Here is a 13373-nt window from a genome sequence, read left to right on the forward strand (position 1 = left end):
TGGAGGAAGAGCGCCTCATCTTCCGCCTGGGAATCCTCCAACCACAAGGGATGAACTCAGATTTCTCCAGTTTCCTCATTTACCCTCCCCCTACCTTGTCTCAGTCCCAACCCTCAAACTCAGCACCACCTTCCTAACCTGCAATCTTCTTCCTGACCTCTCCGCCCTCTCTCCCACTCCGGCCTATCGCCCTCACCTTATCACCTCACCTTAACCTCCTTCCACCTATCGCATTTCCAACGCCCCTCCGCCAAGTCCCTCCTCCCTACCTTTTATCTTAGCCTGCTTGGCACACTTTCCTCATTCCTGCAGAAGGGCTCATGCCCGAAACGTTGATTCTCCTGCTCCTTAGATGCTGCCTGACCTGCTGCGCTTTTCCAGCAACACATTTTCAGCTCTGATCTCCAGCATCTGCAGTCCTCACTTTCTCCTCGAAGAACTCTCAGTAATACCCAGAGTTGATTTGACTCCTTCCTTGAAGATGGTGGCGATAGCAGCATTCCTGAGATCAGGGATTTCTTCATTGTCCCAGATTTACATTAACAGTTGAAGGAGATGAAAGGTAAATTCTGCTCCTCCAAGTTTGAAAATTACCTCTGGAATCCTATCCCATTTGTGCAGCTTTTCCAAACTTTGTATGTAACTTCAACCTCTGCCACGTTAGATGATATTCCAAGATCATATTCCAAGATCATCTTTGGTGGAGAGTTGGAGGATTTCCTCAAAGATGTCCTCTTCTACAATTTTTCTGCAGTGTAGGAGTTATAGAGTCATAGAGATGTACAGCATGGAAACAGACCCTTCGGTCCAACCTGTCCATGCCAACCAGATATCCCAACCCAGTCTAGTCCCACCTACATGTTTTCTCCATCGAAGGCTGATGGTCTCTATATCTTTTAAAAAGGTTCTTTCCTGCTGCACACCAATTTAAGGCCAAGGGTATTGGATCCATATATTGCCTTGGTAGCACTGAAGAAGTCCCAGATGTCATGCTTGTTGGTAAGGAATTGCAGCTCCTTAGGTTTCTGAAGCCACCATTGGTTCTTGATTTTCCTAGTTGTTCTTTGTAAATCTGCCTTTGCTGTTTGATAAGTTCTTCTCTCTGCCTTGCTGATGATGTCATCTTGCAAGGCATCAAGAGCTTTCCTCAATGTCAATGATCGTGGATGATGGAGTCATTCTCTTCAAAGCTATCTTCGCGTGTTCTGCTCTTGTAACCAATGTTTTTTTTTACAGCATGAGATGACGGCTGTCTTAAGCTCTTTTGAGATTTCCTTCACTCCTCTCCATCAAAATAAGTACTTTGGAAATTTTGATGAAGTCATTGTCAGAACTAATGTTATAGTCCCACAAGCCGTAATAAATTCCTGATCCTGAAACTTAGTTGTCCTCACCATGTTGCAAACTTTCTGGCTAAATCAGTCCAGGTCATGGCGATGAATGAGATTGTTGCATTCGTCAATTACATATTGTCATTAGCAGAGGCTTTTGAGGAGGGCAATTATATGTTAACGTAAAACTGTTTGATGAATTGAGGCAAGAAAATTAATAATTTTGAGGCAGGTGAGTAAAATTAAGAAAATCTTGTGTTCAACCACATACTTTCCTATAATGAGAACTTAAAAATATGTTGTGCTACTATTGTGATGCAACTATTTAAAGCTGTAGTTTTTTAATACTTTTTCATCTTTTTTGGTAGGCTTCTGAAAATCATGTATATTTCATTAATCCATCCGTTTGGCTGTACTTACAGATGTCTGTCTTTCTGAATATTTTAAAATGCCATCATCTAATATGACTTCTAACTCTTGTGCCACAGGACAATTTTGGTTTTGATCTCCCAGCTGTGGAAGCTGCCACTAAGAAGCATGAAGCTATTGAGACAGACATTGCTGCTTATGAAGAGCGAGTGCAGGCAGTAGTGGCTGTGGCCAAGGAGCTCGAAGCAGAGAATTACCATGACATCAAACGCATCACCGCACGGAAAGAGAATGTCTACAGACTGTGGGAATACCTACTGGAATTACTCCGAGCTCGTCGTCATCGTTTAGAGATGAATCTCAACTTGCAAAAGATTTTTCAGGAAATGCTGTATATCATGGACTGGATGGATGAAATGAAGGTAGAGAAATCAACTTTTCCAATATTATAGAGGTGTACTGTGGAATTTATTCCATTTACATAAGCTATAACTAACAAATGTACCCAAAGCAATTTTTTTAACAGCCTATATACAAAATAGTGATTTGAAATTTCCACTCTAAATAACTTGTTAATGCTTTATAAATCCTTTTTGTTGATTTCAGTATATTTGGCCTAATACTTAATGGAAGTTGTTGAAATTGTTGCAGGTTCTTTTGCTGTCACAAGATTATGGGAAACATTTACTTGGCGTAGAGGATCTCCTGCAGAAACATGCACTGGTGGAAGCTGATATTGCTATCCAGGCTGACAGAGTGAAAGTTGTCAATGCTTCTGCTCAGAAATTTGCTTCTGAAGGTGAAGGTATGTTTTAAGCTTTCTCTCTTTCTGTCTTGGCTCTTATGTAATACTTTGGATGCCAGAGTTGTGGCTCAGTGTATAATATGCTATATTGACAATGAGGATTGAACCTTACTAGAAATCTATTAAGTGCCTTGTTTGGAAAGATACAGAGAGGGTTACACACTGTAAACCCTAGTGAGGTTTCTCATACTGTCCTCCCAAACCTGCTTCATTACCAATGCACTCGACCCTATGGTGCCCCAATGATCATAATCTCCTAATTTTCATGTCAGAAATTGTCAACATCTAGTTTCTTTCCACTAGGTGGAAGAATGGGATTTGCACAAACAGCAATGAAGTGATATAGAATCTTCATTATTACACTATAAAGGACTCTTGCTAGTCACTAGTGAAAATCTCATTCAACACTTGGGTGAAAAATGGGATTTTTTTGCTCACAATGGAAGGAAGCCACCCATTGCTGATCTCACATGGTTCTCCCAACTGTCTCACCAATGTCCACATCAATCAATGCTTTTGATTCTGTACTGAACAATCGGTGTAGAACAGGAATGCATTTGGTTTCATTGCAGGAGACAGCGGAAATGAGAATCATGAAATGTTTCAGTTTCTTAATTGTGCTTCCGTCATTCCTGCTGAGAAAGACACATGGTGTGCCATTGAGCAATACTAACAATGGAGTTAAACTCTGACTTTCTTAAATGCTCGCAACCATGATGGCAACAAGGAAAAAGGTTGTAAAATGCTAGAAAATTACAAATTGTTAAATTTAGAATCTTGTAAATCATGTTCACACAAATAGGAAACTGGAGCTACAGTTCTATTTCACCGCTATTTTAATATGTCATTTTGTAGCCACTTTAGAATGACATTGGTGTAACTCTGTGCATAGGTCATTTATCATGTTCAATCTGACTTCCATGCATAACTATTGGGGATAAATGTACAGAAACTTCATGAAAATTGAAGGTGTAGTGGACAGCGAAGAAAGTTACCTCAGATGGGCCAATAGGCTGAGGAGTGGCAGATGAAGTTTAATTGAGATAAATGTGAGGTGCTGCATTTTGGAAAGGCAAATCAGCAGGACTTATACACTTAATGGTAAGGTCCTGGTGAGTGTTGCTGAACAGCGAGATCTTGCAGTGCAGGTTCGTAGTTCCTTGAAAGCAGAGTCACAGATAGATAGGATAATAGAAAATACGATAGGTATGCTTTCCTTTATAGGTCAGAGGATGGAGTGTAGGAGTTGGGAGGTCATGTTACAGCTGTGCAGGACATTAGGTAGGAATATTTTAGAATATTGTGCGCAATTCTGGTCTCTCTGCTATTGGGAAACTTGAAAGGGTTCAGAAAAGATTTACAAGGCTATTGCTAGGATAGGAGGATTTGAGGTATAGGGAAAGGCTGATTACCTTGGGGCTGTTTTCCCTGGAGCATCAGAGGCTGAGGAGTGGTCTTATAGTATTTTATAAAATCTTGAAGGGCGTGGAAAGGGTAAATAAGCAAGGTCTTTTCCCTGAGTTTGGCGAGTCCACTGCCAGAGGACATAGAGGGGAAAGATTTAAAAATGACCTAAGGGACAATGCTTTTGTGCAGAGGGTGGTGCATGTATGGAAGAGCTGCCAGAGGAAGTGGAGGAGGCTGGTACAATTACAACATCTGGATGGGTATATGAATAAGAAAGTTTTAGAGGGATATAGGCCAACTGCTGGAATATCTGGTCAGCATGGACAAGTTGGATCAAAGGATCTGTTTCCGTGCTGTACATCTCTATAATTCTATGACTCTAAATATATGTTTTAGAAATGGTAGGAGTTCCAGTTGGCATACAGGATTCTATACTGTTGCTGTACTACTAAACTCAATTGAAATGGGTTTTGTTAGTAAGTTTATGAACATGTTGAAAGAGGCATTTTCTTCTCCTCCCTCTTCAGGTTACAAACCATGTGACCCACAGGTTATTCGTGATCGTGTGACCCACCTGGAATTCTGTTACCAAGAGCTTTGTCAGCTGGCAGCTGAGCGAAGGGCTCGTTTGGAAGAGTCCCGACGCCTCTGGAAGTTCTTCTGGGAGATGGCAGAGGAAGAAGGCTGGATCCGGGAGAAAGAGCAGATACTTTCATCAGCTGACTATGGCAAAGATCTAACCAGTGTAATTCGTCTTCTCAGTAAGCACAAGGCATTTGAGGATGAAATGAGTGGACGGCGTGGACCTCTTCAACAAACGATAAAAGAAGGTGAAGCAATGGTATCAGAGGAGCACTTTGGATCAGAAAAGATTAAGGAGAGGATTAAAGACATCCAGGAGCAGTGGGCCCACCTTGAACAACTATCTGCAGTTCAGAAAAAGCGATTGGAAGAAGCTGCTAATGTTCACCAGTTTAAAGCTGATGGTGATGATATTGATGTGTGGATGTTAGATATTCTGAGGATTGTCTCCAGTAATGATGTTGGTCATGATGAATACTCCACTCAAGCCCTAGTGAAGAAACACAAAGATGTTGGTGAGGAGATTGCGAGCTACAGACAAATCATTGATGCACTACATGAACAGGGGCGAAGTCTGCCGGATGAGTATTACAAGTCACCAGAAGTAGAAGGGAGGTTGACTGATATTGAGGAGCGTTACAAGGAGTTAGCAGAACTGGCACGGCTTCGTAAACAAGCCCTCCAGGATGCGCTGTCACAGTACAAAATGTTCAGTGAAGCAGATGCATGTGAATTATGGATTGATGAAAAGGAACAGTGGCTGAACAGCATGGAGATACCAGAAAAACTTGAAGATCTCGAGGTTATCCAACATAGGTAAGGAATAAAGTGTTCGCATTATGAAAGGTAAAAGATGATTAATTATTCAAGGCCCATGTTAAAAGAGATGTGAATGAAAATTGAAATTGAAATCAAATATTGTAAGTCAGAGGTCAGCAAACTTAATACCAAGAAGAGATTTTTTTAAGTTTACTGAAGATAATGAAAAACATGACAGAGAACATTTCAAAGGCTTTTATGAGAAGAATGTTATTGGAATAGTGCTTTCTCATAAGTACGTTGGCCTGAAAATTTCTTGACTCACTGCACCTGTCTGAGTAGAAATTACCCTGAATGTTCTAACTACTTATAGAGTAAGTCAAGCATTGGTAACAATTCTCATCAGCTGTTCAACAGGACTCTGCAGAATTAATCCTTTTGTGAATTTAGACTCTCAACCAGACTTGCTTTGTGATACCACTTCATTTCCAGAGAATTACGAACAGGTGAATCATATATCTAGGCAGTTCGGCACATCCTAATATTGTTGTACATTGTGTAGATTGGATGAATATATATGTAAGAGCCATGAGTTGGCAATGAAAGGTATGAGGGGGAATTGGGGATAGGCAGGTGTGGCATGAGGCTGAAAGGGGCTATGGGGGTGGGTGGAATGCTTGAGCTGGCATGGAGTTGGCATGAGTGGGCGTGGGTAAGACCTTTTGAACTTGTCTTTCAAAAGATTTTGAGTTCAAATTATGGTTTGCAGCTCCTGTGGGATCTGTGAACCATGTTTCATAGACAAGGTGGCTTAACTCTAAAGTTTTTGGGATCTAGGCGGATTCTAATTGGGCCAGCTAGATTAAAGTAAATCCCACACTGGAAGTTGGGAGTACTGAGAATTAGGGTAAAAATCTGCAATCAGGTCCTGTCATTGCTTTTAAGTGCCTCCCATCTGGGTCTATGTTAATAAAGTTTTTTAAGAAAAGGAAAAGCCATTTATTTAACTTGAAAATGGGAGTGTTTAATGAAGCGCAGCTAACAAACAGGGCTGTAGTGAGCTGCTTGTGATTCCAGAGCAGATCCAAATCTGGATGCATAGTGTGTGAATACTTTGTTGTAAGAGAAATGCATTTACTGATTATTTCAGCATTTCTGTTTTGATTCCATGTAAGTATGAATTCATTGTTCTTCATTTTAAAATTAACACCTTTTAATGTTTAAATAGCATGGTGTTTGTTAATACCATGCCAGTGTATTGAGGTACTAGTTCTACGGTTACTGGTTTTATCATGTACAGTATACCCTTAGGTTGCCCCCGAATTGTATGTAAGGCTATTTTAATGGCTCAAGAACAAAATATCATGAGTCGGAACAGAAAATGCTTGGAAACATTCAGTGGGTCAGACAACATCAGTGAAGAGGAAAATAACATTTAATTAGAATTGTGGCACCCAACCTGTGGTCCACAGAGAACACACCAGAGCATTTCATCCAGCCTTGAATCACAGCACAAACATGAATCTTTCAAGAAACTGCTTGTTCAATCAGGGGTTCTTCCTGGCCTGCCTGTTGCAGGTTTGCTTGTGTGCCGATCAGCAACAAATTGAAGAAGAGAACCATTCTGTGATTCAAGTATGCATGACCAGCTGGAGGCCTCGAGCCCTGGCAGTGAGTCTGCAGGCTGGCTCTGGAAACCAGAGATTTTCATCAGGTATCGCTGGTGACTGGGACAGGAGGAAGAAAGTGAGATCTGGGACTTAGGAGGAGACTGCTCATTTGCTTCATCCTCCCCTGAACTCCACAAAGCAGTCACTGGGGACACGTGGTGGCAGGTGTAAATGTGTTAGCTTGCCTTATTCTTGTAAAAGGGGAAATCTCTGATAATGTACTAGTAGGTCTGCCTGAAGGTCAGCTTCTTGTCGGGGGTATAGTGGGTGGCTGTGGCAACCAGGGCTGAGCAGGGGTGCAAGGACTAGGCCAACTCAAGCAGCTCCTCCTGGCTGGCTGGGGCAACCACTCCAGGTCACTACCACTGAATGTGGGAGATGAAGGGTACAGGAAGGTGGGGAGGCAGATAAGGAAGCAGGGAGCCACTGACCATACCCCATTGAACTTGTAAGGATTGGTGGTTTCTGGGTACTCGCCCAGCAGTTATCTGGTCTATGGTACATGTTGAAGTGTTCCCAGTAAACTACCATCTTGGAGACCTGCAGCGCTGCCTTCACGCACAAAAGGAGTTGGAATGCATTTTCAAAAATTTTCAAAAGCAGTTTTGCTGTTCATCGTGCTTCATTTCCCTTGAAAAATTTGTTGTTCTTAAAGAAGTTCTTTGGAGCACAGAATCCCAGGGTTTAGTTTCTAAACGGGTTCAGAGAGTGGGAAGAGTGAGAGAGAGAAAGAAGGGGAGGGCATGAAAGAAGAAGAGAAGGAAAGCAACCTGTGAGAGGAGGAAACCCAGTCTAAACGTCAACTCACTTTCAACCCGCACATTTCCTGTGAATTTTTGGCAAGGACATGTTGGAGTGACCTCCAACAGAAGCAATGCAAAGTCAGCATTAGTCTAAATCTCAATCCTTAGCTTGGTCCCAGTCATCACCCTCTCCCCTCGTGAAAATGAATTGGGTCTTATTCTTTTTCTCTCCCGTGCTTTGCTTGACCAAAAAAGCAAAGATTGGCAATATTGTTAAGCTTTGATTCTTGGTACTTTTTAAAATCACTTCTATTAAATACTCATTTGAATAGTCAGTTTACTACTTCAGAATTTTTTTGATGAGGTTAATGTTTACTGTTGATTGATTTGTTGATGTCACTTGTACTGAGATACAGTGAAAAGTGTTGTTTTACATGCTTTACAGGCAGATCGTACCATACAAAGTGCACCAGGGTAGCAGAACAGAGTGCAAAATACAATGTTATTACTGTGGAGAAGGTGCAGAGAGGGAGAGAGAGATCAGAATTAACATTTGAGAGGTCCATTCAAAAGTCTGATAACAGTGGGGAAGAGGCTGTTCTTGAATTTATTTGTGTGTGTATTCAAACCTTTGTATCTTTTGTCCGGTGGTGGATCAGAGTATAACCGGGGTGGGAGGGGTCTTTGATTATGTTGGTTGCTTTCCCAAGGCAGTAGAAAATATAGATGGAATCAGTGGATGGAAGACTGGTTTACAGTATGAGCCCCCACTGGATTGGCCACAATTGCATTAGAATAATCACCTTTTATTGTTGAGTGTTTAAATACACGGCTGCTGATTTGTGTTACTAAGTTATCAAGCTATCAAATCCCTGGATCCTTGGCCTGGGTTGACTAATCTGATCACTGCTGAATTATTGATGAACACTACAGTGTGTCTGCAAACCTTTGGTTTTGAGAACTGAAAATTCAGCCAATATTTCGCTTCGAATGGCTATTCAGTAATGTATCCTGAAACAGTGTGCCACAGTGCATTATATGTAAGTATAAGATTGAGCTAATCTGACCTATCTCCACAATTGGAGTCTGCCAGTACTATTTATCCCAGTTGATATATTGAATACCCACCATGCGAGAGAGCAGAAAGCTATAAGTATCACTGACCTCTTATTATTGCATAAATTGCTTTATTCACTTATGGAACAAGAAGATAGAAAGTTGGAGACAGAATACGTTATATAAGTTGTGGATGTAAGTTGTATTCAGGTTTGTATTCGGTGAACCTCCAGTGAAGCACTGGTGTTAGTGACCCGCTTTCTGTTTATGTGTTTAGGTTTCCTTGGGTTGGCGACGTCAAAACTCGCTCACTTTATACAAGTATAAAACTAACCAAATATTAGGTTTTGTACATGTTCCCAGACTCCCCTTAATAATAATATTATTCAATATTTTTGCTTTTAAAGAATTAGGGAATCAAGCTCATATTCAAACTTTTGATTTATTTAATTTTCTTCTGTATTTCTACTCCAGGTTTGAAAGTCTGGAGCCAGAAATGAACAACCAGGCTTCTCGTATTGCAGTGGTGAACCAAATTGCTCGTCAGTTGATCCACAGTGGGCATCCCAGTGAAAAGGAGATCAAAGCACAGCAAGATAAGCTAAATACAAGGTTTGTTTGGCACCCAAAAAATAAGTATTGAGTAATTAGAAAATAGAATATGATTGAATAAATATATTCCTCATTTTAATTTTGCTGCAGTTTTCTTATATTCTAATCTGTTATGTATGAACCATCAGCAATAAGTTAATTAGACTTGGGATAAATTTCAGTTCTACCCGCCCAACCTACCACTTAGTTATATTTGTTCAGTAGTTCACTAGGTTTGTGTTTACTGGTTTCTTAACGTAGTGTAGGCAGTTATGTTGCATGTATGTTTTCGATTATACGTGGATTGGACTTAAAACTGTCAAGTCAAGTGAGCATTTTATTCCTCATTCAAAAGATATTTGTCAGTTTATTGTAGAGTGAAACATTTCATGTATCAAACTTGAATGGGTTAAAATCTGAATAGATGCCACAGAAAGGTAAAAGCACACAGACATGCGTTTTGATTTTAACTACTCCACCTGGCAGTAATCTGGATGGTAGTGGACAGCAGTTTAAATATGCTTGTTGCTTACCCCTCAAGTTTTCTTGTGGCCAAGAAGGGCAAAATTCTGTATCTCTGGAAATTTGATTCCATTTTCTATTCTGATTCTAGATGGAGTCAATTCCGTCAACTAGTGGACCAAAAGAAAGATGCACTCAATTCTGCACTCAGCATTCAGAATTATCACCTTGAATGCAATGAAACAAAGTCTTGGATTAGGGAAAAGACCAAAGTCATTGAATCCACGCAAGATCTGGGCAATGATCTTGCTGGTGTCATGGCCCTCCAAAGGAAATTAACTGGAATGGAACGTGATTTGACAGCTATTGAAGCTAAGCTAGATGATCTACAGAAAGAAGCTGAAAGACTAGCTGCTGAACATCCTGATCAGGCAAATGCTATCATGAGCCGACTTTCAGAAATTAATGATGTCTGGGAAGAAATGAAATGTACTTTGAAGAACCGAGAAGAATCACTTGGTGAGGCAAATAAGCTTCAGCAATTCCTGCGCGATTTGGATGACTTCCAGTCTTGGCTTTCAAGAACCCAAACTGCTATTGCTTCTGAAGATATGCCCAACACTCTGGCAGAAGGGGAGAAGCTGCTCACCCAGCATGAAAACATCAAAAATGAAATTAATAATTATGAAGAAGACTACCAGAAAATGCGTGATATGGGTGAAATGGTAACACAGGGACAGACAGATGCACAATATATGTTCTTACGCCAGCGTCTGCAAGCTTTGGATACTGGATGGAATGAGCTGCACAAAATGTGGGAGAACAGGCAGAATCACTTGTCTCAATCTCATTCATACCAATTGTTTTTAAGAGACACAAAACAAGCAGAGGGGTTCCTCAACAACCAGGTAAGATAAATATGGATCTACTTTTAATATTGACTTTCAATTCCACCGTAAGTCTTGGAGCATTTGGTATGTTTCTAATATTGACCTAGCATCTTCCTTAGTGCATCATAACATTTTCCTTCACTTTTTAAAATTTTACTTAAATTTGATGAAACTTAAATTCCAGTGGCCCACTGTTTGAAACCTGTTGCCTTTTGGTCCAGATCAACACAAACTTCTCAGCTGAGCAGATATAAACAGTAAAATAGATAAACTTTTTTTCTGATTAGAAGTCAATAGGTTTTTTTTAGTATTACTCTAAATTTGCTTCTTATTCTTTCATGGAATGTGAATGTTGCTAGCATTTGTTGCCAGGCACTAAATGCCCTTAAAGTGAGAGGCCTATTTGAACTGCTGCAATACATCTGGTATGGATTCACTCTCAGTACTATTAGGAAGAAAGTTGCATCTGGGCATGCAAATCAAAATTTAAGCAGTGAAATATAACAATATAAAGGCAATTATAAGAATTTATAAAATACTGAACTGTAATCCAAGCTGTTCCAAGAAAACTCTTGTACTGAGCATATATCATGTTCAAAGGTGGAACTCATCATTTTATGTGCAATCAATGTATTACTTCTCAGATTACAAGTAGCAGTACGAAGCTGATTGGCAATTTTTTCCTTTGTTAAAATAAAGGAGTACGTCTTAGCACACACTGAAATGCCCACCACACTTGAGGGTGCTGAAGCTGCCATTAAGAAGCAGGAGGACTTCATGACTACCATGGATGCGAATGAAGATAAGATAAATGGAGTGGTGGAGACAGGCAGGAGACTAGTCAGCGATGGCAATATTTATTCTGACAAAATCCAGGAAAAAGTTGACTCAATTGATGAAAGGTACAAATGCACTAATCAAGTGAGGTTCAGTTCTTCCTGTAAATCCCTGAGTTTAATATTCTATTTTCATGAAGTATTTGCTCTGAAAATTCTACATTATTAGAAGTATTTTATTATATAATATTGGAACCTTGTTGGAGAATGCGTCATGAAAGAAATTTCCATTGAATGCCTATTACAGTACCAAAATTTGACTTTTAATCAGGAAAACAACTAGACGTTTTAAGGTTATATAGGAACAGTTCTCAACTATAAATTCTCCTGTTCCCTCTGGCACTAAATCTTTATTTAATCTTGCTAATCTCTTTCTTTTCATATATTGATGGAAGCTTTTATAGTTTCTATCATCTCACCTCTTTTTCCCAAAAGTTCCTTTACAGCAGCATTGGTGCTGACTTGATAACCCAGTCAATGTACAAATCTGTCATCCATTATTACTGTGTAACACACGTCACATGCATCTCTAATATCCTAATTTGTAGTATGCCCAACACCTCATACCTTAGCTTCATTTTCTATAAACAACTCTCACCAATGTTTCTTTCCCCTTGCTGTTCTTCTTAACCCATGTCCCATTGGGCTGCATTTAACGCTTAGAGGAAGTGCCTCAAGACTCAACTATTGTTGATTTGTCCTTGCATTTGACCAAATCTGAATCATAGACTTGTGTTACATCATTGTTTTGTGGTGTCATTTTCAAGCTTTAATTATTGTGTTTAGTGTATAGAATGGATTAATGAATTCCTTTTTCTTTGGCCCATTCAGAAGCTCCATTTCATCAGGGTGCAATAACAGGGAAGAAAAGGGGAAAAGTTACACATTTAAAATTTAGTGCTTGATAATCTTTAGGAGAATTCCTTTTTTTAAAAAAAAAGCAAATTTTTTTAATTTACAAAATTTAGTCTAAATAGCTTTTTAAAAATGTTCCTATTAAATTTAACTTACAGACATAAGAAGAATCGTGAGGCTGCCAGTGAACTACTTATGCGCCTTAAGGACAACAGAGATCTGCAGAAGTTCCTTCAAGACTGCCAGGAAGTAAGCTTGCTTTACGAGTCATTTTACCAAATTAACATATGCTGTTTTGTTGTATCTCACTGCAAATAATTATTGCTTTGTTCCTTAAATAATAATGTTTTTCTTTTGCAGCTGTCCCTTTGGATCAGTGAGAAGATGCTCACTGCTCAGGACATGTCCTATGATGAAGCGAGAAATTTGCATAGCAAATGGCAGAAACATCAGGCTTTTATGGCAGAGCTTGCATCAAATAAAGAATGGCTGGATAAAATTGATAAGGTTTGATGGAATTTTGAATACTCCCAGCACTTTTCTGTGATAAATATATAGCAGTTAACTCATTTCTATTTTTATTTTTGTGACAGTAATAAAATAGTTAATAATTGATGTCAACTTATTAGATGTATACAATGTTAAACCTTGCAGTATTAAAATAAGGTGCTTGCTTCTCATGAAGTAGAGGGAAAAACAGCAAATATAAATTGCCAACTGGTATTTTTGCTTTACTGATTTGCTATAATACTGCAGAGCTAGATTACATTTTTGCTTAAATTATGTTCCCCCCTTTCTGGTTTACTACTTTTTCCAAATCAGCTTTGCAATCTTAACCTTTATGTAGTTACCAAACAGCCTTACTTCTCCTATCATTACCTAAGTTCTCACAAGTCTGAACTTAATGAGCTAGTATTTTAAAGAAAATGTACAATTTTAGGTATAAATGGTTGATAGTAATGTGTTTAAATAAGGAACCTGGAAACTCTACAATCTAATTCTCACACTCTCACTCTT

General features: G+C 39.4%; 1 protein-coding gene across 3 annotated transcripts in view; it reads left to right on the forward strand.

Moving 5' to 3' along the window:
- Nucleotides 1-13373, forward strand: part of sptbn1 (spectrin, beta, non-erythrocytic 1) — a 290620-nt gene that overhangs the window by 223835 nt on the left and 53412 nt on the right. For all 3 annotated transcript variants that reach the window (XM_043695960.1, XM_043695961.1, XM_043695962.1), the window contains 8 exons: nucleotides 1820-2122; nucleotides 2352-2505; nucleotides 4440-5310; nucleotides 9197-9334; nucleotides 9927-10683; nucleotides 11365-11567; nucleotides 12515-12605; nucleotides 12717-12863. In XM_043695960.1, the coding sequence (XP_043551895.1) occupies nucleotides 1820-2122; nucleotides 2352-2505; nucleotides 4440-5310; nucleotides 9197-9334; nucleotides 9927-10683; nucleotides 11365-11567; nucleotides 12515-12605; nucleotides 12717-12863 (2664 nt within the window). The remainder of the gene's footprint in view (nucleotides 1-1819; nucleotides 2123-2351; nucleotides 2506-4439; nucleotides 5311-9196; nucleotides 9335-9926; nucleotides 10684-11364; nucleotides 11568-12514; nucleotides 12606-12716; nucleotides 12864-13373) is intronic.

The sequence above is a fragment of the Chiloscyllium plagiosum genome, chromosome 9 (assembly GCF_004010195.1).
Source record: "Chiloscyllium plagiosum isolate BGI_BamShark_2017 chromosome 9, ASM401019v2, whole genome shotgun sequence".
In the NCBI taxonomy this organism is placed as follows: domain Eukaryota; kingdom Metazoa; phylum Chordata; class Chondrichthyes; order Orectolobiformes; family Hemiscylliidae; genus Chiloscyllium; species Chiloscyllium plagiosum.